This window comes from Harpia harpyja, chromosome 19 (genome assembly GCF_026419915.1).
Source record: "Harpia harpyja isolate bHarHar1 chromosome 19, bHarHar1 primary haplotype, whole genome shotgun sequence".
Taxonomy (NCBI): domain Eukaryota; kingdom Metazoa; phylum Chordata; class Aves; order Accipitriformes; family Accipitridae; genus Harpia; species Harpia harpyja.
Genome location: NC_068958.1, coordinates 20,608,147 through 20,633,603, shown reverse-complemented (window position 1 = coordinate 20,633,603; position 25,457 = coordinate 20,608,147). Strand labels below are relative to the sequence as shown.

Below are 25,457 nucleotides of genomic sequence, written 5' to 3'. Positions count from 1 at the left end.
GACTTTATCGTCACTCGCTCTTGGTGTGTGTATAAACAGGTATGTGTATGTATGTTCAGACAGTATTTAACAGGTAGAGTTGACTAAAACAAATGTAAAGAGTGGAAATTCTGACTCTTCTGCTTCAGCTTTGGACAACTTGGCTTCAGATTCTCATCCAGAGATGAGATGTGTTAGCAAGAGCTTGTTCTGTGCTTCAGATGACCCAATGGGTGGTTTGCATACGCATCATAACGCAGCATTGTCTATGTAACTTGTGACACCTAGGGCGCTGTCAGCCTAGTGGAGTGCGGTAACAAGCAGGTAAATCATCAGCAGCTGTTTGCAGCTGGGGTAAGGCTGACGGATTGACAGGGGGGTTGAGAACACGTAGTTCCTGGTGCTCTGCCTTCCTTGTGATCTGACTATCCTAATAAACGGGGGGCGTTAAGCATCTTTAATACTTTTGTAAGCGATTAAAGGCACAAAGTAGAGCAGCAAGAGAGACTGCCCAAGTGGAATACTTTGTGCTTTATAACCCACAAGTACCCACAGGTAGGTGCAATAATACTCCCCTCGTGCGTTTGTTGGGGTGCAAAACAAAGTTTTGTTCCCTTCTTGGTCTTTGGTACAGGATAAAGGCAGGTCAGCAAGCTGGAAGGTTAGGCCAGGGAGTAGGACTGTTTCTTCTTTTTCACCTACTGATACCTTTCTTTAGGGTTACTTTGAAAAAGAAGATTTGACTGATCAAGCCATCAGGAGACTTTCAGTCCAAGAAAGAGCGAAGCCAGCTCTTGCCAGGACTGGAGGAAGTCCCTGTTGAGAGCGAACCCTTAGGACCTGAGCTCGTTCTCAGACTTTGTCGATTATGTCTAAGCAAGGAGACGACTGCTACTTCTATTTCTATTCCACCTGTAACAAGGTATGTTTGGGCTTCTTTTGCTTTGGGGTTTCTTGTTGAGTTTTTAGGAGAGGAGGGGGCAGAGGGGGAGGGGACATCCAGATTTCTGTTAACTGAATAAGCAGTTAGATTCTGCTTCCAGTTCTGCTAGCATGGATAATTTTTTAGGCTGTACTGTTTTAATTTCCTTTTTGTTGATTTCCTTTTGGTTACAGGGAGACAGCTGTTCCTTCCGCCACTGTGAGGCTGCTCTGGGCAATGAGAGAGTGTGCAGGCTGTGGCGGGAGGGTCGCTGTTTCGGGACTACCTGCAGGTTCAGACACATGGAAGTCGAAGTGAGTGTTTGCCTAAAGATGTGTTCTCAAACTAAATCCCTGAAAGCATTTTTCCTTGCTGTCGGTAGACTGAATGTGCTTGTACGTGATAGCTTTACTTGCTTTAAAATGATACTGGTTTGTGTTACTTGGAGGGGGGTGGGAGGAATTTGGGGGAAGAAAAATCAATTTCTTAGGTATATCTCAGCAAGACATTTTTGTATTAGGTGCTGACGTTGTTCTGAGGTCTTGGGGTAGCACAGGGTGGGGAGGGAGAAGATGGGAAGGAGATAAGGCTCTGAAAGGTAAATTGAGAGAGATTCAAGCTAGGCAATTTAAGGCATTTTTTCCCTCTGAATAATCCCAGTATTTTGCACGTTGTCTTAGTTTAACCCACCCTGAACTGATGTGTGAGAGCCCCCCGTCTTCTCCAACGGAATGACAGGAAAGCTAGATAATATGTAGTTGTTACAGCTTACGCAAACTTTGTCGATCTGCCCTGAAATGCTTTCAGTGATAAACTGCCCTTTGGAATGATGTTTCCGCAGTGCACTGCAATAGCCCTGTCTCTGGCATGACGTGTAACTATGTCTCTTAGCAAATCTCAGGCGAGTGTTACCATGAGCTTTTATTTCTTTCTGTCTTCAGAAAAAACGCAGTGAGATTCCTTGCCACTGGGAGAATCAAGCAGTTGGCTGTCAAAAATCCAACTGCGCGTTCCGTCACACGAAAGGACGTTATGTCGACGGACGCTTCTTCCCGCCAAGCAAAAGTGAGTTTCTTGGGTCCTTTTTCTTTCAGCATTAAAGAATTAATTTTGAATATTACTTAGGAGTGGGTACAATGCCGTAGAAGGCATCAGGTAACTGCTCACTGATGAGTGTAGGGAGAAGTGTGCAGTCGCAGGCTCTCAGCTAAACGGACTGTAATTCTGGTATGTAATTTTTTCTTTCATGCTCAGCTTCTCTGTGCTTTGTGTGATCTTTGCACTTCAGGTTGCTTTCCCCTCATTTAATCCTTTCTGGATGGTCGGGTGGCGAGATTAGTGTGTGAAGGGAAGCGGTTGTTCCTGGTGTGTTCGTAGGGGTGGGGAATAGGAAACTCTGAATTCAGTAGCCAGGTGGGTTATGTACCTTATCTACCCTATCTAGACAGTGAGTGCAAGGCTGAGGTGAAAGTTTTACATGGCCAAATGAGAGATGATCCTCGTCTTCCTCTAGCTACGCTTCCAAGTCCCCCTGAGTCTGCAGAAGATGCTGTGAAAATGGCTCAGGCGTCACTGCAGCAAAACAAACTTTCTGTCCAGTCAAATCCCTCTCCGCCGCTGAGGGGGGTGATGAAAGCGGAAAACTCTGAAAAGGTCCCAAGTCCTACGCATCCTCCAGTTGTAATCAATGCTGCAGATGATGATGAAGATGGGTACTTTTTACTTCCTGAAGGCATTTCTACTGGAGGTGAATGTATAAATGACAGAATGCCTGAACTGTGTAGCGTTTAAAGCTACGGACGAGAGTCTGGACTCTTAAATAGTTTTTCCCCGGTATAGCTCTTGCTTATATGAGCTTGTCAAGTCAATATAGCTGTTTAAAAAAAACCCTCCTACAAACAGTTGCTTGTAGTTAAGAATACGAACAGAATGTGAACCGTGGACTGAAACGTCATTGTACGAGCTACATAAGCGTGAAACATCTTGTATAATCCCTGCTCCCTAACTGAATAGGTTTATTTTGGACTTTCAGACCAGCTTTCTGAAGAAGGAGGTGAAACTAAAACAGCTGTCCAGCAACCGGCAACAGAAGCCCCTAGTGGATCGCGGATAATTTCCACTAGGAAATGCAGCGCTAATACAAAGCAAGGTATTCTAGCAGCTGTAGTAGGATGGATTGGAAGGAGAACTTGACGATTAACTCCAAAGCACTATGTTCTAAAAGTACGGTAGAACATAGGGTAGCTGGATGGAGTTAGTTATTTCCATGGGCTCGTTCCTGTCTAATAATGTCGTATGTCCCTTGGGTCAGACAGGTCAACTCCTCCTTGTTGACTTCTGTAAAACAAAATAGAGCCACAGCGTGGAGTTTAAAAGCCTGCAAGTGTGTCCTTTCAAACACTGTGGGAAGCCATGTCTAATGACAGAGGAATCGAATATCACGTAGATGGATTAAAACGCTTAAAAGTGCAGGTTTTACTCTGTAGGATGGGAGGAGGGGTGCCAATTGCTTACCAAAATGCCCATCCGTTCTATGGCTTTTTTTACTTGTGGGGAGTGTTGAGAGGGTTTATTTGGAAGACTTTGGAAGGGTTCTGAGGTGTAAGAAGCTTGAGGAAGCGTGCTCTTCAACATGTGCCTTTAGGCCTCAGCTTCATTAACGATTTTCTGTTTTCAGAGGACAATTTAAATTTTGGAATAAAAACACTTGAAGAAATCAAATTGGAGAAACTAAAGGAAAAAACAAAAAACCAAGGTGGTGAGTTAATATCCCTTACTTTCTTATCCTTCTGCCTTCTGTTCACCTTCATCCTTTTGTTTTTTTTGTTTTTGTTTTTAAGCTTCTGATACTACCTGGATAGCTGGCTATGCACTGGTGAATACAATTCTTGGCACGAGAAAGGAAATTTTGGGGGGCTGTTGGGTTCAGACTGGGAGGTGTATGCAGCTGAGAGCTGCTTGAGTGACAGACTTCCATGCTTAGTTGCAGGCCTTGAGCTACTTTGGCGTGCAGTCTGTTTTCTTAAACTCAAACAGCTGATATTCTAGATTGGAATTCCAAGGGCAAATCAGAGGGAAATTGCTCATTTCTCTTATTTACATGCAGTGGTCATTGTGTGTTTGACAGTAATGGATAACTAATGTCTTTGGTCTTTGTGATAGTTCTTCTGTTTTGGTTGGTTGGTTGGTTTTTTGTTGGTTTTATTTTTTTCCCTAAACATCCTTATGTTTTGCTTGCTCTGATCAGAAGGTCCTTCAGGAGTTTCTGTTCCTCCGCTCCAATCTCGGGCTGTTCCTGTGCCAGAAAAGGAAATTGTACGGACGGTAGTGAGAACTGTGACTCTGTCTACAAAGCAAGGTAATAGCCAATGCTATTGTTTCCATTTCACGGCTCCTCAACCGAAAGGTTAAGTAATAATTAAGGTAATTCAGACACGTTAGCCTGCTGGTGCTGCCTTTTCTAATTAAAACCCTGCTTTTATGCTTAAAGGCCCTGGTTTGATTGCAAATATTTGGCATTTGTAGGTGCTGAGTTTGTCGTATTGCAATAAAAGATCCAGAAGTGGTTTGTCAATACAAGTGTCAGTATGCAAATAAGGGGATAACTGGAAAACCCGGGGAGTAATGAAAGGGAAGACCTATAGAAGATGGTATTATACAAGTAGCCAATTTCTGAAGCATTGACGAGGCTGACGGTGGCACTTGCGGAGAGTAGCGTGATACGAGTCTGTGTATAAGTGGTGGTGTTCGGATCTGCACAAATTCCTTGGAAAGGCAAAAAACGTGTGGCACTACTACTACTCGTAGTCACTCGTTTCTGTGGTTTGGCTACCAGAAGAGTGTCTTTTGCTGGGACGTGGGCTAGAAGGACAATGCTTTTACTGGCTACTGGTTTGTGTGCACTGAAGAGATTATTCTTTGTTTTAGGGGAGGAGCCTGTGATTCAACTGAACCTTGGCGAGACGATGGGAAAACGGAAAGCCTCCATCGGTAAGAGCTTTTTGTGAGCCGTTGTTCGGGTGCCCTCATCTAAACGTGAACTATATTTAAGGGTATTTTTGCTGCGTGCAGGAGGAAAATACATTTTGGCAGAGATGTATGTTGACGGCAGAAGTGGCAAATTTGGTTAGCAGCTGAAAGACAAATATAAGCAAAGATCCCTGGAAGCATTGAAGTTTGTGGCTGACTGTTCTAAAATCCTCCTCCAGAGAAACGTTCTTAAAGTATTGCTTGTTTTCTCTCTTTCTGAAGCTGGTAAAAGTGTCCTTCCGCTAAAGCGCAACCTTGCTGACAGGCTGGGGAAGAAGACAGAGGTTCTGGATAGTGCTGACAAAGCAGCAAAGAGAGGTACGGCTACTGAGCAGACATCTGGGTTTGATGCACAGATTTTCTGTTTAGGTTTGCTGTTTGTCCTTTCTTCTAACGGTTCTTTTTGCGTGTTGGTTGAGGGCTCGAGGTAGCTCTGAATCCCAGTGAAGTGATGGGTCTCATTTCGAAATGCGAACACCAAATGGAGATTTATGCAGTCTGCCTAACTTTTTCTGTTCTCTCTTGTAGTTCAAGTCCCCAGGTCTCTGAAGGAGAGGCTAGGACTGCCCTCTGAGCAGACCAGTACAGAGACAGATAAGAACTGGCTATTAAGTATGCCTTCCCCTTCTGTCTTTCCATGAACTTTCATGCGACCGTAAAAGTTAATTTAAAAACACCTGCCTGATTCCTCTTGCTCAAGTGCTGAAGCTGTCCTGTTTAGCCACTGTCAGAGATCTGGCTCTAGGGGTGGGGGGGTGTTTTCCACTCGTGCCTCATCAAGGTTTCCGCTTGAAAACTGCTGTGAGCCGTCAGAACCTGCTGTATGCTTACGCAGAAGTAGGACAGAAGCACTACCAGGAGCAGGAGTTTGAGATGTGAACAGAGAGACAACGGTCTGAGAAAGTAACAAAATAAAATAGACTAATGCTTTTTGTGTCGCAACTCTCTCCGGATAGCACTAGTTTTCAAACTACAAGTGGCTTAAAGGAGGAGAATACCGTGCAGAATGGTGCTGTCCTAAGATGCATTCTTGGGATCACGCAAACCTAGTTTTCCTTAGTCCTGTGACAGATTTTGGAGACTTTAAATATTGCTGGACTCTCCTTAAATGTTGGTGCTTCTCTTTTTTTGATGATGACAGAGAAGGCTGCTAAGCCAGCAGGAGAGATCCATGTGAAAACAGTGGAGGAAATTCGACTTGAGAGAGCTCATCGGAGACGAGGAGAACCTCAAGGGAAACCCCAGACTGAAGGACGTTGTAAAACAGAAGATCCCAGCTCGGGGGCAAGACTTTCCCCTGCAGTTCGTGTGAAAACTTTCTCAGGATCCCTGGCTGAAAAAAACCACAAGCGATTGGAAGGAGAGAAGCGAAAACCAGAAGAGTTTCCTACCGAGACAAAAGTTGAGAGGAAACCCAAGAAGCAGAGCATACTTGCTCCGTCTGTGCTCAGCCAAGTGCGCCCGGCAGAGCCGGCAGGTAAAGCCAAGCCAGCAGGAGAAGTGCGTGTTAAAACCTTGGAAGAAATCAAGCGGGAGAAAGCTCTGCGGATGCAGCAGAGTGGAGGAAAAGTGCCAGCTCCACCAGCACAACCTGAACCTGCCCCGACAGGGAGGAGGTTGTTACGGATCACAAAGCTAATAGGTAATAAGGTGATTTGGTACCTGCCCTGGTGAAGCGCTTCCCCTGTCAAGCAAATTCAGTTTGCTCAGGATTTGCTTTGCTTTTTCCTTCTGCATATAGTAGAGGGTAGAAGAGTTTAAGGCTACGAAGTCAGAAGGCAAGGAAGTGCCAGAATATGCAACCATATTATTTTCTGTGAATCACGTGATGGTTTTCTGTATTTCCCACTGGAAAATTCTTCCACTGAGGAGCTTTGTAGCCTAGTTTCTTGCTTCTGTTTTTTTCTGCCATCCGCTTGTGGTATGGGATCTTCCCTGGGCTGAATCCAGGCTTACCTTCCTCTTTGGCATATGCGTTGTTTAACTTAGTTATTGATGTATCTATGTTTGCAAAGCATGTATCAACTTCTTAATGTGAGGGCCAGTTTTTGTCAAAATTGGCAGAGCACTAAAGATATCGTTAAAGAGGTAACTAGGTTTCTTTATTTCTGCTGTTGACAAAATGATGTGGGGTTTTTGGTTTTTTTTTTGCTTGTTTCGCAGCACCTGGAAGAGAAGAAAAGAAGATAGTGGAATTGAGCAAGCCTTTTCCCAAAGCTGTCTCTGCACCCGCAGAGGTGAGTCCTTTGTGAAGACATACATCTATCTATTCATACAATTTTTGATACATTTTGTTATGTTTTGTTTGTAACTTGCTGCATGCTCCCAGTTTGAGTGTGTTGCTACCTTTCTGCATTTGGAAAGCGCTGCAGTGATGTCGCAAGTCCTGTCACTTTCAATAGCATTTCCAGACAACGTGTTAAACCCCAAGCTTTGAATTAATCTTATTATACCTGACAACGAATAAGAAACCCTATTAGCACCAGATAAAATCTGCGAGGTTAATGTTTTTCTTCTCCGTGACTTTCTCTGTGAGACTGGAAGAAGGAGATCTTAAAATCCTGGGCTAAGAACTTTAATAGAAAAGGCTAGAGGTTTGTATTAGAGGAAGTCAGTCTGCCAGGGAATGCTGTCTTGGGGGAGCTTGTATGACTTCCTGTTGCTGAAAAAGAATGTAATAGATTACAGCTAGAGTCTTCTGCTCTATTGAAGAAGCTTGCTGTGTTGGGAATTGTAGGCTTTTGAAACTATTTCCATAGCAAAGCATGGATCCTGTTACAGGTTACAGGCAACGTTTTATGGGGAAAAATGTCAGATCTGAATGGTATTAACATGCTCTGTTCCACATGGAGCTATGTCGGAGGGATTGCTACTCAGATTTTCTTACTGAAATCTCCATAGATTTTTGTCCTCTTAGTCCTCTTCTTTTGTTTCTTTCCGGCCCTCTGATCAGAGTGCAACTAATTCCAAAGTTCAAGTGAAGAGCCTTGAAGAGATAATGTGGGAGAAGCGGCAGCTGAAGCAACGCCAAGAAGAGAAGCTTCAGAAGGAAGCAGCTGCTGTGCCATCTCCTGTTGAACAGGCAATCAAGGATAAAAGTCGAGCATCAGGGAGTCCTGAATCCAGTGTGGTTTCAGGCTCAGCTTATCAGCTTCCAAAGAGGATATTGGTGAAATCTCCGGGAGATGGGGTTGAAAGCCCAGGAAAGGGTGCTGCCGTATCACCAGGGAAACGGGCAGCTCAACTCCAGGAATGGAAAGCTGAAAGTAAGTGTTGACTGTATGTTAAAGAGTTACTTTAGGTCATGCTTTGAAAGAAAGGCAGAGGGTGACAATTTTCACGTTGTAACTCTGGCTCCTTTTTGTAATTGTTTTGCTCCTTTTTATGGCTTGTTGGTAAACAGAGTTAACGGTGTGGAAGATAGTGCTGAGAATCCGGGAAAAGGCAGTGTAGTTGTGCTGGCTAAATACATTTAACTAGAAGGGTTGTGGCGCTGTTAAGAGAACCTGTTTGTTTGTTGTTTTGTTTTTTTTTTCCTGAGGTAGAGCATGACGGTATCAGTTCTCTCTTCCTTTTACTCTAGCCAAATGGAAGGTGTGCCTGAAGCCTTTGGATGGGAAAGCCACCTTCCCCACAAAGCAGCCACTGAAACGTAAGGCAGCCGAGAGTCATCCCTCTGCCGTGGCGGCTGTGAAGCCATTGAGTGCCACTGGTGGCGACGGGAAGGAGCCTTCAGCTAAAAAAGCAGCTGTGGTAAGGACAGCGACTGAGGCAGTAGTGGGTCCCTAGTAAAATTGATGCCCAAGTTGTACGCTCCTCTTGGAGAACAGGTGGAAGACTGAAATGTTCTCCGGCTCTCTGTTCCCTTTTAAATCCAGAAGTGGTCGACAGGACGCTTGTAGTACCTTTCTGCTTTTTACGAGGTGAATGGCAGTGTTTACATAACGCTCTGCTACGTCCATTAATGCCGTGTTCTTTAGGAAGACCCAAGGTCGTTAGTAAACTTTAAGGGAATACTAACTTTTCTTCAGGTGTGCCCTGGTTCTGTATTTTGGTTAGGGCTCAGCAATGCCAGAGGAGAAGCAGTGGAGGAAGAATCTGCAAAGCAGTCTTTGACCTGTGTATCATAAAAACCACCTTGCTTCTTCCTAGGCCATTGTTCCGGCTTTGCCAGAGGACAGCCTCCTCTCCGTACGTGGGAGAGAAGAACCCCAAGCCAGGTAACAACCACAACTTGTTCTTTTTCTTGATCAGTGTGCCTTTCACGTGAAACTGAGTTTTGTTTTTTTCACACGTGGAAACATTAGGGTTTTGAGATAATTCATGCCAAAATCCAGCAGAGGAAAAATTTGTCTGAAAGAATAAGCTTCTAGTAGCTGGCTGGACTGCTTATTCAGATTCTTGTCTGAAAATGCTGCAAGTTGGTACAGCTTTTCAATGGCTTCTTGGGTTTTCTGAACGCCTGCAGAGGTTGACTTGGTAACCTTTTTGCAGTCAAATTAGTAAAGGTGGCCAAGTACCTCTGGCTACAAAATGGAACCTTCTTTGCCAGACCCCAGATGCTGTGTCTTCGCGGATAAATCCCCAAACTGCAAAATGTACCTGCTGATACATTGGACTCTAAAAGTAGCCCCAGGTTAATTGAATAACAATCCCTGTGTAAGGCTGAGGTGTAGGAGGGATTAACTACCGTTTTAAGAGCTGGTTTGCAGAAAACATGTCTCTGCTTAAGGAATGTCATACACTGATTTGCTCTCTTTCTTGTTCTTCCAAGTCCTGTACTGCATCTTGGAAGCCAGGCAGACTCTGTGGCACAGTCAGAGGTCACAAGCTCAACTTCACCTTCTTCACAAGTAGCAGTAAAGAAACGCCGGTTGAGCTTCTCAGGGGCCTGGGAAGCCCCCTTCTCTGTAGAAGACGACTTTGAGAAGTTTCTTTGGGAAATCTCAGGAGGCAAACAGGAAGACGAAGTTGATGTGGACCCAGAGAATGAGGAGGATGACTTCTTCATGGAAATTGGTGAACTGATTGACGGCTGAAAATAAAGAAATAAATAAATTGCAACTGATTATTTTGTTGGATACCCAGAGGTGATTCTTTTTCGAGCTGAGGTTTTGCAATGAGTCTTAAAGCACAGGTGAACTGGTAGAAATTGGCAGTATCTGCACTCAGTTGTCCTGAACTTCCCTGCAGGTCAGAGGTGCGGTCTGAATTTGTGACCCTGCAGAAGACAGCTGAGACTGGGGTCTATTGTGTACCCTGCCACCAGGGATCGTTTTCCCTAGCAGCTACCTTTTGAATGATTTTCTTAAATTTTTGAAGAACTTGAGTCTCTTCTCTTCCTACGAGGATTTGTGAAGCTGCGGGGGCCCTCAGGCATTTGCTGCTGGCAGAGGAAAAATCGGTTGTCGGAGTTGCTTGTCAATACTTTCTCTCTGGGAGAAAACACTTGCGTGCTTTGATAATCCACTGTGCTGTCTTAGTTCCTAGAGGAAAGGTCTGAAACCACAACTGAGCAAACTGCTGTTCCGGCTCCAGAAGGGTCACCCAGCCCCAAGCTGCCGACGCTTTATCCTGCTGCAGGACTTTCTCCCGCTGAGACTTCTGCGCAGACTTCGGGAGAGAGGAAGAGCGTGCGAGAGCCCGGCGAGGAAGGCTTCCCCCTCGCTGCTTCCCTCCTACTGCTCTGTCGTCAGCCTTCGCTGTCCCCGGCCTAGGCTCTGCCCGTGGAGACGGGGTTTGGTGTACGCCATGGTTTCTGTAAATATTTTATTCTTCCCTCTTATATTCGTATTCTCCCGAAGGTCCTGTATTAAATGTAGCCTGGCCTCCTCTGCCTTCAGCCGTAGCCTAGCCGTTCCCTATGACAGCAGTTAACTCGGTTGCCCTTCTCTGGACACGCTCCAGCACCTCAATGTCTTTCCTGTGGTTAGGGGCCCAAAACTGAACGCAGGACTCGAGCTGCGGCCTCACCAGTGCCAAGTACAGGGGAACAATCACATCCCTGCTCCTGCTGGCCACACTCTTTCTGATACAGGCCAGGATGCCGTTGGCCTTCTTGGCCACCTGGGCACACTGCCGGCTCATATCCAGACGGCTGTCAACCAGCACCCCCAGGTCCTTCTCTGCCGGGCAGCTTTCCAGCTGCTCTTCCCCAAGCCTGTAGCGCCGCACGGGGTCACCGTGACCGAAGCGCAGGACCCGGCCCTCGGCCTCGTTGAACTTCATACGATTGGCCTCGGCCCATCGATCCAGCCTGTCCAGATCTCTCTGTAGAGCCTCCCTACCCTCAAGCAGATCGACCCTGCCTCCCAACTTGGCGTCATCTGCAAACTTGCTGAGGGTGCGCTCAATCCCCTCATCCAAATCATCGATGAAGATATTAAACAGAACTGGCCCCAACACCGAGCCCTGGGGAACACCACTTGTGACCCGCCGCCAACCGGATTTCACCCCATTCACCACGACCCTCTGGGCTCGTCCGTCCGGCCAGTTTCTCAGCCAGCGAAGAGCACGCTTGTCCAAGCCACGAGACGCCAGCTTCTCAAGGAGTATGCCATGAGAGACAGTGTGAAAGGCCTTGCTGAAGTCAAGGAAGATAACATCCACAGCCTTTCCCTCATCCACTAGGCGGGTCACCTGGTCATAGAAGGAGATCAGGTTGGTCAAGCAGGACCTGCCTTTTGTAAAGCCATGCTGACCGGGCCCGATCCCCTGCTTGTCCCGGACTTGCCACGTGAGCGCTCTCAAGACAAACCGTTCCATAATCTTCCCTGGTACCGAGGTCAGGCTGACAGGCCCGTAGTTCCCCGGATCCTGCCTCCGACCCTTCTTGTGAATGGGTGTCACATTGGCAAACCTCCAGTCCCCTGGGACCTCCCCTGTTGACCAGGATCGCCGACAGATGATGGAGAGAGGCTCGGCAAGGACCTCCGCCAGTTCCCTCAGTGTCTTGGATGCATCCCATCTGGTCCCATAGACTTGTGAGTGTCCAGATGGCGTAGTAGGTCCCTAACTGTTGCCGAAATCCGGAATAAAACTCCTTAACAGCAATGAGAAGTTAAGAAGCAGGCACTCCTTTATTGCAGCGCTGGGCACACGGGGGATCGCTCCGCCTATCCTGTGCACCTGTCTTGTCTTAACGATACAGTTAAATACACACCTGTTACACATATTCATTAAGTTTCTGGGAAATGTTATACATAATCATCAACTTTCCAGTAAATCATTAGCATATGTATATGTCTCTTCACGCAGGCGCAGCAACGGTCTCTGGTGGTCTTCAGAAGCCCTCTGCTGGTCTTTCATAGTCTTCCTCACTTGTCCGCTTCTTGACCTCTTTTAGCTGATTCTGCGCAGTATGATTCTCATCACTATCTATATTAGTTTGCATAAAAATGTATACTATGTTCTCTTTTGAAATCTAACTTTTTCAATGATTGGTCTTTCAGTTATCAAGATGGGAAAGGTAGGGAGTTTCCAAGAACCAAATCTTCTTGGCTTCTTAAAAGAAAATATAAGCCAACGATAGTCAGCTAAAAGTACAGTACTACACATTCTTTAAGTTCTTTATCTACTGTAGTCACACACTAGAACTTTATATTCCTAAGATTTTAGCTGTAATCAGATTTGATTTCTTTTAAAATGTAACATAACTATTTCCTCCTGGATGAAGGGGGGTATGTTCTGCTCTTCATCCTTGCCTTCCAGCTCAGGGGGATGTTCGTGTATATGCGTTATACTCGTATTCTCCCGAAGGTCCTGTATTAAACGTAGCCTGGGCTCCTCCGCCTTCACCGGTAGCTGAGCCGTTGCCCATGACAGCAGTTAACAGCGTTTTTACCGAACCCTGGCGCAGGAAAGGTGCGGGTGCGTGGTCTGTCTGTGGGGAGGGGGGGGGGGCACAGAGGGTCCCGGGGGGGGCACAGAGGGTCCCGGGGGGGCACAGACGGTCCCGGGGGGGCTCCCCGCTGCTCGCCACGCCGACGCGGAGCAGTAGAGACGCCGGTCCTCCCAGCCGCCTCGAGCGGCCTGGTCCGCCAGCATCCCAGGGCTCCTTGCGCGCTCCCGCCCTGCTTCGCGGCTTCCGGTGGCGGTGGCGGCGGCGGCGGCGGGAGCGTGTGCCGGGCGGCAGCAGCAGCGGCAGCAGCAGCGGCAGCAGCAGCAGCCATAGCCATAGCCATGGCGTACCGCGGGCAGGGCCAGAAGGTGCAGAAGGTGATGGTGCAGCCCATCGTATCCTTCGTGTGGCGGGGGGGGGGGGCGGTCTGGCGGGGGCGGGGGGCTGGGCTAGGCGGGCAGGAGCTGCTGTGTGGGCCCGGGAGGCGCCGAAGGGCCGTGTCGCCGAGGACTCGTTGCCGTGCTGCGTCCTTAACGCTCCGCTCCAGATCCTCATCTTCCGCTACCTGCAGAACGTGAGTACCGCCGGGCTGCCGCGGCTTCGGCCCCGTGTGAGAGGCACGTCCCGGTGCTTCTTGCGCAGGGCCCTTAGAGCCGTGTGGGGAGCGGGGCGGCACGCCGGAGGGGTCTTTCCGAGTTCAGGATGGGGTTTTTGGAGCCGGTTCCTGTTGAACTGAAGAACTTGCCGTCGTTGCGATCCGTGAGAAGACCAGCTAGTTCCGAGTTGGGCGTTTTTCCTCCTCACCTTAAGGGGTTACCTTTGTAAGAGGCGTTTGCTCTTGCAGTCGGGTGTGCAGGGATGTTTTCCGTGACAGTCTTTAAAGCCTGTGCTGTTGCGTGTTCGCCAGTGAAGGCAGAGAGTATTTCCAAAATAGTCTACCACCTTAAAAATGACCGAGGATGTAACCGAAACCACGCGTGAGAGTTACTGCCTCGAGTGTTACGAAGCTATCGGCAGCAAGGAGTTGTTAATGCACAGGAGAGAACAAAATTGTGTGGAGTGTTTATGTTCCTGTTGTGCTCTCCCCCTCCATCATTTTGCAGAGGTCCAGGATCCAGGTGTGGCTTTCTGAGCAAGTGAACATGGGGCTAGAAGGCTGCATCATTGTGAGTATCAGGATGTCTTTGGCTTGGGGTTTTTGTTGGTTGTTCTTCAAATTGATAAAACTGTTTCTTCCTGTCAGGAAAAACTAGCATGGGGGGTGGCAAGACCTCGTGCCTCTCCAATTAATAGTCTTAATTGTCCAGCCCACGTCAGCACAGCTCACGATAGTTTGTGTCGTTGTTGCTGAAGTTTAGCGCAGGGGACGTAGCTCACCGACGGCTTTTGTTGCTGATTTTTAGGGCTTTGATGAATATATGAACTTGGTGCCGGACGACGCAGAGGAAATTCACTCCAAAGCAAAACCAAGGAAAGAGCTGGGTATGTCAGTGTGTCTGTGTAACCCGAGCGATGCCTGAATCCTGGCTGCGTGAGCCTTCCCCGTAGCAAGGCTTTAAAGCACAAAAGGTGTGAAGAGTGTTGAGTTTGGAGTACAGTGAGCAGATACTGGCTAGGTCTCGGTTCCTGCTGTTTCCTGAGCTGGTGGTTTTGTTGAACGTGAAGGAGAAAGAATCTGCCTCTGCCTGAGGCGAGTCTTTGTCTTTCAAACGTGGGGAACAACGGATGGACTGCGCTGCACGTTTTCTGCAGCCCGGCTGGCTGGAGGGGTCCAGTCGAACTCCTCCCAGCTACGTCTAAGGCAGGTGGCCCTGAACAATTCTGACACTTGCTGTGTCATCTCTGAGTTGAAGCAGGGAGCCACCTGTGTGGCGGTATTTAATATTTACCACCTGCTGGTGAGGATAAACAGCAGCCTGTGCTAAGTGACATGTTTGGGCTCTTGGTGGGGACAGAGTGCTGTTGAAACAGCGAGCTCAGGAGTCATCAGTGATTCAACTGATCACGCTGAACAGATAGGCTGAATTTGTTTCTGGGTGGCTGGGTGTTTCAGGGGGAAAGGTAGTCTAGAGAAAACTTCCTTGTTCTGTCGCTTCTCATCTAAAATGGCACCCTTCTAAATGGCTGCAAATGGTCTCTTTGTGAGACTTACTAAAATGCTTCAGTGAGGAAGCTGAATCGTCGTAGTAAATTGCTGCCAGGCCCCAGCATTGATTTCCGAAATAGAAAAAGAATGAGTGTGTCTTATTTAAGTATGCCTGTCTCGCCCAACAGTAAATGCAGCAGCTCTAGTAGTCCCCTTAGTTTGGAATTGATTCCCGATGCGCATTTGGACACGGAGGAGGAAAAGCTGGTGGACAGAGAGAGCGATAGAGGAGAGCCGCCCGCTAAAAATACGAGAAAGAAGGGGTTATGTGTTAAGGGAAAGCCACTATGTTAAAAATTGGTGCTATCTAAAAATTTGTTGAGGATTTGGGATGTGCAGGTAGTGCTACAGCTGCGTGTGTTGCAGTCATGCCTGTTGGCACTGAGCAAGATGGAGAGAGCTTCGTTACTGAATGCAGTATGTTGAAGCAAGTACTGTTGCCTGGAAGAAGAGCAAAGAGTTGCATCGTGTGGAACTTTGGATCTATGGTTTGCCTGGTGTGCCATATCCAGAATAAACAAACAAAAAAAAATGAGCTGTGGCAAGCCAGGTACTCATGTGGGGACACTGAGTCTGTAAGTGCTGTAGGGGAGGGTGAATGTGCCTGTAACGTGTCTGTGTCAGCCGTCTCCCCGGACAGGGGTTTTAACAGTGGTGGTTTGACGTATGTTCCCAGCTCTCACGTGGGCAGTGACAGTGTGGCAGAGCCAGCGGGCTGGTTTTTCAGCTGGAAGAAGAGGAGGAGTGAACTGCAACTGTGCCTGGGTAAACAAGAGCTGTCAAAGAGATTTGCCATAGACGTGGGTCGTTGCAGCTGCAGCAGTAGTGGATTCTGGAGCATCTGGAGAAGGTAGAGGGAGTTTTCTTCGTGCAAGCGATACTGTCCAAAGCCAGAAATCAATAGAAACACATCTGTTGTCTGGAACTTCTCAGTTGACCCTCAGTATACCTGGCAGGCTCCTTGCAATGTTTAAAAAGCGTGTTGGGCAGGGCAGAGCAGGGACTTGCTTTGGCACTTCCATGTTGCAGCAACGCTTGCAGACCACATGCCCTGCACGCTGGGCCAGGGCCTAAATGTGATGGTGCTGTTGGTAACCTGAAGCTGAGGAAGCACTTCTAGATTTTTCTATGGTTCCACGTGAATTTTTGCCTCGTCAAGGTGACGTATTGAGCTATTTCTTTTCAACGTATAGGCTTAGAGCCAGTTGTGGTTGAACATCTCCAGGCTTGGGTGTTCCCGGTCCATCTTTGCCTACTGAGCAGGTGCTTGGTAGGAGAAAGGACATGAGTCTTAAGCATGGGATTCAGACTGTCAACTACATACTGCTGTGAAGGAGCTCGGATAGGAGAATGCACTTAAATAACAGGTCAACAGAGCTATTATAAAATTGATTACTGAAGACACTTTTTTTTCAATGCCAGCATATTACAAGCTCATACAGGTTGTGGCACTAAGAGAGTCAGTTCCCATCTATAACGTGACTGTACAACAGTGTAAAAGGAAAATTTGTCACGGCTTTGGAGAAAGCACAACACAGAAGTATGGATTGAACTGTTGATACCCGGACCCTGAACCACCCACAGACTACTTGACAGTGCTGGCCCAAAGATATCTTTTGATACACAGACTGCGCCGGCAGAAGTCCCCTTGTGGAAAACAGGCAGCTCCCTCCCACTGGCTGTGCTAAAACTTCTGCAGTAGGAAGTGTCCTACAAGAACCAAGTTACCAAACTGATGTGTGGCTTTCCCTTAATCCCCTGCCCCCGACTTTCCAGCTTCCAACAGCACTGCCAGCATTGTGCGCACAGTGCTAGGTGCCAGCTGCCGTGTTTCGTGTATATTTTGAAATTAATGATTCCGGACTTTGAGCACAGGGGCACTGAGAGCAGGTCAGCAGGTACTTAAGTGATTTTCTTGCTCATTCTGCTAGTTCTTCAGGGACTCCAGCATCCAAACGATCTTGTACAGGATCACTTGAAGCAGGAAACGGCTGCTCAGCGAACCTCTCTCTACCTTTTAGGTTAAAGTGACTTTAAACAAGCAGAAGGTGGAGCAGCATCCCCCGGGGAGGGAGAGTGGGTCTCTTCTCAGCTGATTCCAGTGGTGCCAGATGTCTGATGGGTGCAAGGTTGTTGGCCTGCAGGTGGAGGCCAGTGGGGAGCTGCAGTTCTTAGTCAAGCGCTGCCATCGGTCACGTCCATCCAGCTTTGCAGAACGTGTGGAAAGACTTTGAGATGAAAGGTGTCGCTGTCGCTTTTGGACTGGGAGATGGGTGAAATATTTTAGGGTTGAAACTGATTTCCTCCGGAGTGGTGCGCTCGGGTCTGAACGCTTTGTCTTGGCCACTTTACTAGATTGCTGCTGTAAAGGTTGCTTTGAAGAATTCCTTCTCCTGCAGAGACAAACTTGATGTGTCAAGCTAAAGAGAGATCTGTAGTGAAGCAGTGTGTGACCTGATGAGTGCTTCAGATGAGGGTTATTCTTTGACAGTTAGAGAAACACCAGGCCAATCAGCCCTTTCAGGAACAGACTGATTTGCCTCTCATTTTAAGGAAGGATGTCCTAATTCAGGTCCCCGAAGTGGCACATCTTCAAATAGAGTTGCTCCAGCCAGCAAGGGGCAGCTGTGCCCCATGGCTGCGGTAAGTGAGGGCTGTGACTCTCGGATCACGAGGAAAGGTGACCCCGACTCAGGGGCAGAGGAAGCTGAGACAATCATCTGCTTTAAGCTTTGCTTTCTTGGCTGGCAACCTTGCGGTTGTTGCTCTGAGAGGGTCTTGAGTGCTGTAACCGCCAGTCTCGGAACATGCCCCCAGTCCATGTTTAGACAGTATTTAACAGGTAGAGTTGACTAAAACAAATGTAAAGAGTGGAAATTCTGACTCTTCTGCTTCAGCTTTGGACAACTTGGCTTCAGATTCTCATCCAGAGATGAGATGTGTTAGCAAGAGCTTGTTCTGTGCTTCAGACGACCCGATGGGTGGTTTGCATACGCATCATAACGCAGCATTGTCTATGTAACTTGTGACACCTAGGGCGCTGTCAGCCTAGTGGAGTGCGGTAACAAGCAGGTAAATCATCATCAGCTGTTTGCAGCTGGGGTAAGGCTGACAGATTGACAGGGGGGATGAGAACACGTAGTTCCTGGTGCTCTGCCTTCCTTGTGATCTGACTGTCGTAATAAACAGGGGGGGCGTTAAGCATCTTTAATACTTTTGTAAGCGATTAAAGGCACAAAGTAGAGCAGCAAGAGAGACTGCCCAAGTGGAATACTTTGTGCTTTATAACCCACAAGTACCCACAGGTAGGTGCAATAATACTCCCCTCGTGCGTTTGTTGGGGTGCAAAACAAAGTTTTGTTCCCTTCTTGGTCTTTGGTACAGGATAAAGGCAGGTCAGCAAGCTGGAAGGTTAGGCCAGGGAGTAGGACTGTTTCTTCTTTTTCACCTACTGATACCTTTCTTTAGGGTTACTTTGAAAAAGAAGATTTGACTGATCAAGCATTGACTTTCAGTCCAAGAAAGAGCGAAGCCAGCTCTTGCCAGGACTGGAGGAAGTCCCTGTTGAGAGCGAACCCTTAGGACCTGAGCTCGTTCTCAGAGTGTCGATTATGTCTAAGCAAGGAGACGACTGCTACTTCTATTTCTATTCCACCTGTAACAAGGTATGTTTGGGCTTCTTTTGCTTTGGGGTTTCTTGTTGAGTTTTTAGGAGAGGAGGGGGCAGAGGGGGAGGGGACATCCAGATTTCTGTTAACTGAATAAGCAGTTAGATTCTGCTTCCAGTTCTGCTAGCATGGATAATTTTTTAGGCTGTACTGTTTTAATTTCCTTTTTGTTGATTTCCTTTTGGTTACAGGGAGACAGCTGTTCCTTCCGCCACTGTGAGGCTGCTCTGGGCAATGAGAGAGTGTGCAGGCTGTGGCGGGAGGGTCGCTGTTTCAGGACTAGCTGCAGGTTCAGACACATGGAAGTCGAAGTGAGTGTTTGCCTAAAGATGTGTTCTCAAACGAAATCCCTGAAAGCATTTTTCCTTGCTGTCGGTAGACTGAATGTGCTTGTACGTGATAGCTTTACTTGCTTTAAAATGATACTGGTTTGTGTTACTTGGAGGGGGGTGGGAGGAATTTGGGGGAAGAAAAATCAATTTCTTAGGTATATCTCAGCAAGACATTTTTGTATTAGGTGCTGACGTTGTTCTGAGGTCTTGGGGTAGCACAGGGTGGGGAGGGAGAAGATGGGAAGGAGATAAGGCTCTGAAAGGTAAATTGAGAGAGATTCAAGCTAGGCAATTTAAGGCATTTTTTCCCTCTGAAAAATCCCAGTATTTTGCACGTTGTCTTAGTTTAACCCACCCTGAACTGGTGTGTGAGAGCCGCCCATCTTCTCCAACGGAATGACAGGAAAGCTAGATAATATGTAGTTGTTACAGCTTACGCAAACTTTGTCGATCTGCCCTGAAATGCTTTCAGTGATAACTGCCCTTTGGAATGATGTTTCCGCAGTGCACTGCAATAGCCCTGTCTCTGGCATGACGTGTAACTATGTCTCTTAGCAAATCTCAGGCGAGTGTTACCATGAGCTTTTATTTCTTTCTGTCTTCAGAAAAAACGCAGTGAGATTCCTTGCTACTGGGAGAATCAACCAGCTGGCTGTCAAAAATCCAACTGTGCGTTCCGTCACACGAAAGGACGTTATGTCGACGGACGCTTCTTCCCGCCAAGCAAAAGTGAGTTTCTTGGGTCCTTTTTCTTTCAGCATTAAAGAATTAATTTTGAATATTACTTAGGAGTGGGTACAATGCCGTAGAAGGCATCAGGTAACTGCTCACTGATGAGTGTAGGGAGAAGTGTGCAGTCGCAGGCTCTCAGCTAAACGGACTGTAATTCTGGTATGTAATTTTTTCTTTCATGCTCAGCTTCTCTGTGCTTTGTGTGATCTTTGCACTTCAGGTTGCTTTCCCCTCATTTAATCCTTTCTGGATGGTCGGGTGGCGAGATTAGTGTGTGAAGGGAAGCGGTTGTTCCTAGTGTGTTCGTAGGGGTGGGGAATAGGAAACTCTGAATTCAGTAGCCAGGTGGGTTATGTACCTTATCTACCCTATCTAGACAGTGAGTGCAAGGTTGAGGTGAAAGTTTTACATGGCCAAATGAGAGATGATCCTCGTCTTCCTCTAGCTACGCTTCCAAGTCCCCCTGAGTCTGCAGAAGATGCTGTGAAAATGGCTCAGGCGTCACTGCAGCAAAACAAACTTTCTGTCCAGTCAAATCCCTCTCCGCCGCTGAGGGGGGTGATGAAAGCGGAAAACTCTGAAAAGGTCCCAAGTCCTACGCATCCTCCAGTTGTAATCAATGCTGCAGATGATGATGAAGATGGGTACTTTTTACTTCCTGAAGGCATTTCTACTGGAGGTGAATGTATAAATGACAGAATGCCTGAACTGTGTAGCGTTTAAAGCTACGGACGAGAGTCTGGACTCTTAAATAGTTTTTCCCCGGTATAGCTCTTGCTTATATGAGCTTGTCAAGTCAATATAGCTGTTTAAAAAAACCCCTCCTACAAACAGTTGCTTGTAGTTAAGAATACGAACAGAATGTGAACCGTGGACTGAAACGTCATTGTACGAGCTACATAAGCGTGAAACATCTTGTATAATCCCTGCTCCCTAACTGAATAGGTTTATTTTGGACTTTCAGACCAGCTTTCTGAAGAAGGAGGTGAAACTAAAACAGCTGTCCAGCAACCGGCAACAGAAGCCCCTAGTGGATCGCGGATAATTTCCACTAGGAAATGCAGCGGTAATACAAAGCAAGGTATTCTAGCAGCTGTAGTAGGATGGATTGGAAGGAGAACTTGACGATTAACTCCAAAGCACTATGTTCTAAAAGTACGGTAGAACATAGGGTAGCTGGATGGAGTCAGTTATTTCCATGGGCTCGTTCCTGTCTAATAATGTCGTATGTCCCTTGGGTCAGACAGGTCAACTCCTCCTTGTTGACTTTTGTAAAACAAAATAGAGCCACAGCGTGGAGTTTAAATGCCTGCAAGTGTGTCCTTTCAAACACTGTGGGAAGCCATATCTAATGACGGAGGAATCGAATATCATGTAGATGGATTAAAACGCTTAAAAGTGCAGGTTTTACTCTGTAGGATGGGAGGAGGGGTGCCAATTGCTTACCAAAATGCCCATCCGTTCTATGGCTTTTTTTACTTGTGGGGAGTGTTGAGAGGGTTTATTTGGAAGACTTTGGAAGGGTTCTGAGGTGTAAGAAGCTTGAGGAAGCGTGCTCTTCAACATGTGCCTTTAGGCCTCAGCTTCATTAATGATTTTCTGTTTTCAGAGGACAATTTAAATTTTGGAATAAAAACAGTTAAAGAAATCAAATTGAAGAAACTAAAGGAAAAAACAAAAAACCAAGGTGGTGAGTTAATATCCCTTACTTTCTTATCCTTCTGCCTTCTGTTCACCTTCATCCTTTTGTTTTTTTTGTTTTTGTTTTTAAGCTTCTGATACTACCTGGATAGCTGGCTATGCACTGGTGAATACAATTCTTGGCACGAGAAAGGAAATTTTTGGGGGCTGTTGGGTTCAGACTGGGAGGTGTATGCAGCTGAGAGCTGCTTGAGGGACAGACTTCCATGCTTAGTTGCAGGCCTTGAGCTACTTTGGCATGCAGTCTGTTTTCTTAAACTCAAACAGCTGATATTCTAGATTGGAATTCCAAGGGCAAATCAGAGGGAAATTGCTCATTTCTCTTATTTACATGCAGTGGTCATTGTGTGTTTGACAGTAATGGATAACTAATGTCTTTGGTCTTTGTGATAGTTCTTCTGTTTTGGTTGGTTGGTTGGTTTTTTGTTGGTTTTATTTTTTTCCCTAAACATCCTTATGTTTTGCTTGCTCTGATCAGAAGGTCCTTCAGGAGTTTCTGTTCCTCCGCTCCAATCTCGGGCTGTTCCTGTGCCAGAAAAGGAAATTGTACGGACGGTAGTGAGAACTGTGACTCTGTCTACAAAGCAAGGTAATAGCCAATGCTATTGTTTCCATTTCATGGCTCCTCAACCACAAGGTTAAGTAATAATTAAGGTAATTCAGACACGTTAGCCTGCTGGTGCTGCCTTTTCTAATTAAAACCCTGCTTTTATGCTTAAAGGCCCTGGTTTGATTGCAAATATTTGGCATTTGTAGGTGCTGAGTTTGTCGTATTGCAATAAAAGATCCAGAAGTGGTTTGTCAATACAAGTGTCAGTATGCAAATAAGGGGATAACTGGAAAACCCGGGGAGTAATGAAAGGGAAGACCTATAGAAGATGGTATTATACAAGTAGCCAATTTCTGAAGCATTGACGAGGCTGACGGTGGCACTTGCGGAGAGTAGCGTGATACGAGTCTGTGTATAAGTGGTGGTGTTCAGATCTGCACAAATTCCTTGGAAAGGCAAAAAACGTGTGGCACTACTACTACTCGTAGTCACTCGTTTCTGTGGTTTGGCTACCAGAAGAGTGTCTTTTGCTGGGACGTGGGCTAGAAGGACAATGCTTTTACTGGCTACTGGTTTGTGTGCACTGAAGAGATTATTCTTTGTTTTAGGGGAGGAGCCTGTGATTCAACTGAACCTTGGCGAGAGGATGGGAAAACGGAAAGCCTCCACAGGTAAGAGCTTTTTGTGAGCCGTTGTTCGGGTGTCCTCATCTAAACGTGAACTATATTTAAGGGTATTTTTGCTGCGTGCAGGAGGAAAATACATTTTGGCAGAGATGTGTATTGATGGCAGAAGTGGCAAATTTGGTTAGCAGCTGAAAGACAAATATAAGCAAAGATCCCTGGAAGCATTGAAGTTTGTGGCTGACTGTTCTAAAATCCTCCTCCAGAGAAACGTTCTTAAAGTATTGCTTGTTTTCTCTCTTTCTGAAGCTGGTAAAAGTGTCCTTCCGCTAAAGCGCAACCTTGCTGACAGGCTGGGGAAGAAGACAGAGGTTCTGGATAGTGCTGACAAAGCAGCAAAGAGAGGTACGGCTACTAAGCAGACATCTGGGTTTGATGCACAGATTTTCTGTTTAGGTTTGCTGTTTGTCCTTTCTTCTAACGGTTCTTTTTGCGCGTTGGTTGAGGGCTCGAGGTAGCTCTGAATCCCAGTGAAGTGATGGGTCTCATTTCGAAATGCGAACACCAAATGGAGATTTATGCAATCTGCCTAACTTTTCCTCTTCTCTCTTGTAGTTCAAGTCCCCAGGTCTCTGAAGGAGAGGCTAGGACTGTCCTCTGAGCAGACCAGTACAGAGACAGATAAGAACTGGCTATTAAGTATGCCTTCACCTTTTTCCTTTCCATGAGCTTTCATACAGCCCTAAAAGTTAATTTAAAAACACCTGCCTGATTCCTCTTGCTCGAGTGCTGAAGCTGTCCTCTTTAGCTGCTGGCTAAATACACTTACCTAGAAGGATTGTGGGACTGTTAAGAGAACCTGTTTGTTGTTTGGTTTTTTTTTCCCCTGAGGCAGAGCAAGACGGTATCAGTTCTCTCTTCCTTTTCCTCTAGCCAAACGGAAGGTGTGCCTGAAGCCTTTGGATGGGAAAGCCACCTTCCCCACAAAGCAGCCACTGAAACGTAAGGCAGCCGAGAGTCATCCCTCTGCCGTGGCGGCTGTGAAGTCATTGAGTGCCACTGGTGGCGACGGGAAGGAGCCTTCAGCTAAAAAAGCAGCTGTGGTAAGGACAGCGACTGAGGCAGTAGTGGGTCCCTAGTAAAATTGATGCCCAAGTTTTACGCTCCTCTTGGAGAACAGGTGGAAGACTGAAATGTTCTCCGGGTCTCTGTTCCCTTTTAAATCCAGAAGTGGTCGACAGGACACTTGTAGTACCTTTCTGCTTTTTACGAGGTGAATGGCAGTGTTTACATAACGCTCTGCTACGTCCATTAATGCCGTGTTCTTTAGGAAGACCCAAGGTCGTTAGTAAACTTTAAGGGAATACTAACTTTTCTTCAGGTGTGCCCTGGTTCTGTATTTTGGTTAGGGTTCAGCAATGCCAGAGGAGAAGCAGTGGAGGAAGAATCTGCAAAGCAGTCTTTGACCTGTGTATCATAAAAACCACCTTGCTTCTTCCTAGGCCATTGTTCCGGCTTTGCCAGAGGACAGCCTCCTCTCCGTACGTGGGAGAGAAGAACCCCAAGCCAGGTAACAACTAGAACTTGTTCTTTTTCTTGATCAGTGTGCCTTTCACGTGAAACTGAGTTTTGTTTTTTTCACACGTGGAAACATTAGGGTTTTGAGATAATTCATGCCAAAATCCAGCAGAGGAAAAATTTGTCTGAAAGAATAAGCTTCTAGTAGCTGGCTGGACTGCTTATTCAGATTCTTGTCTGAAAATGCTGCAAGTTGGTACAGCTTTTCAGTGGCTTCTTGGGTTTTCTGAACGCCTGCAGAGGTTGACTTGGTAACCTTTTTGCAGTCAAATTAGTAAAGGTGGCCAAGTACCTCTGGCTACAAAAATGGAACCTTCTTTGCCAGACCCCAGATGCTGTGTCTTCGCGGATAAATCCCCAAACTGCAAAATGTACCTGCTGATACATTGGGCTCTAAAAGCAGCCCCAGGTTAATTGAATAACAATCCCTGTGTAAGGCTGAGGTGTAGGAGGGATTAACTACCGTTTTAAGAGCTGGTTTGCAGAAAACATGTCTCTGCTTAAGGAATGTCATACACTGATTTGCTCTCTTTCTTGTTCTTCCAAGTCCTGTACTGCACCTTGGAAGCCAGGCAGACTCTGTGGCACAGTCAGAGGTCACAAGCTCAACTTCACCTTCTTCACAAGTAGCAGTAAAGAAACGCCGGTTGAACTTCTCAGGGGCCTGGGAAGCCCCCTTCTCTGTAGAAGACGACTTTGAGAAGTTTCTTTGGGAAATCTCAGGAGGCAAACAGGAAGACGAAATGGATGTGGACCCAGAGAATGATGAGGATGACTTCTTCATGGAAATTGGTGAACTGATTGATGGCTGAAAATAAAGAAATAAATAAATTGAAACGGATTACTTTGTTGGATACCCAGAGGTGATTCTTTTTCGAGCTGAGGTTTTGCAATGAGTCTTAAAGCACAGGTGAACTGGTAGAAATTGGCAGTATCTGCACTCAGTTGTCCTGAACTTCCCTGCAGGTCAGAGGTGCGGTCTGAATTTGTGACCCTGCAGAAGACAGCTGAGACTGGGGTCTATTGTGTACCCTGCCACCAGGGATCGTTTTCCCTAGCAGCTACCTTTTGAATGATTTTCTTAAATTTTTGAAGAACTTGAATCTCTTCTCTTCCTACGAGGATTTGTGAAGCTGCAGGGGCCCTCAGGCATTAGCTGCTGGCAGAGGAAAAATCGGTTGTCGGAGTTGATTGTCAATACTTTCTCTTTGGGAGAAAACACTTGCGTGCTTTGATAATCCACTGTGCTGTCTTAGTTCTAGAGGAAAGGTCTGAAACCAAAACTGAGTAAACTGCTGTTCCAGCTCCAGAAGGGTCACCCAGCCCCAAGCTGCCAACACTTTATCCTGCTGCAGGA

General features: G+C 46.7%; 2 protein-coding genes across 2 annotated transcripts; both read left to right on the top strand.

Annotated features, from left to right (window-relative positions):
* Positions 1-847: 847 nt before the first annotated feature.
* On the top strand, positions 848-10,011 carry LOC128154828 (zinc finger CCCH domain-containing protein 11A-like). Its single transcript, XM_052815962.1, has 16 exons — positions 848-901; positions 1,096-1,215; positions 1,843-1,966; positions 2,415-2,633; positions 2,934-3,050; positions 3,579-3,659; positions 4,149-4,259; positions 4,829-4,891; positions 5,153-5,252; positions 5,457-5,542; positions 6,072-6,572; positions 7,094-7,167; positions 7,884-8,196; positions 8,514-8,680; positions 9,083-9,150; positions 9,705-10,011. The coding sequence occupies exons 1-16, from the start codon at positions 848-850 to the stop codon at positions 9,967-9,969; spliced, it is 2,463 nt and encodes an 820-aa protein (XP_052671922.1). The 3' UTR covers positions 9,970-10,011.
* Positions 10,012-18,527: 8,516 nt separating this feature from the next.
* Positions 18,528-24,998, top strand: LOC128154237 (zinc finger CCCH domain-containing protein 11A-like). Its single transcript, XM_052814502.1, has 13 exons — positions 18,528-18,581; positions 18,776-18,895; positions 19,522-19,645; positions 20,094-20,312; positions 20,613-20,729; positions 21,258-21,338; positions 21,828-21,938; positions 22,508-22,570; positions 22,832-22,927; positions 23,138-23,175; positions 23,461-23,625; positions 24,025-24,092; positions 24,648-24,998. The coding sequence occupies exons 1-13, from the start codon at positions 18,528-18,530 to the stop codon at positions 24,910-24,912; spliced, it is 1,521 nt and encodes a 506-aa protein (XP_052670462.1). The 3' UTR covers positions 24,913-24,998.
* Positions 24,999-25,457: the final 459 nt, after the last annotated feature.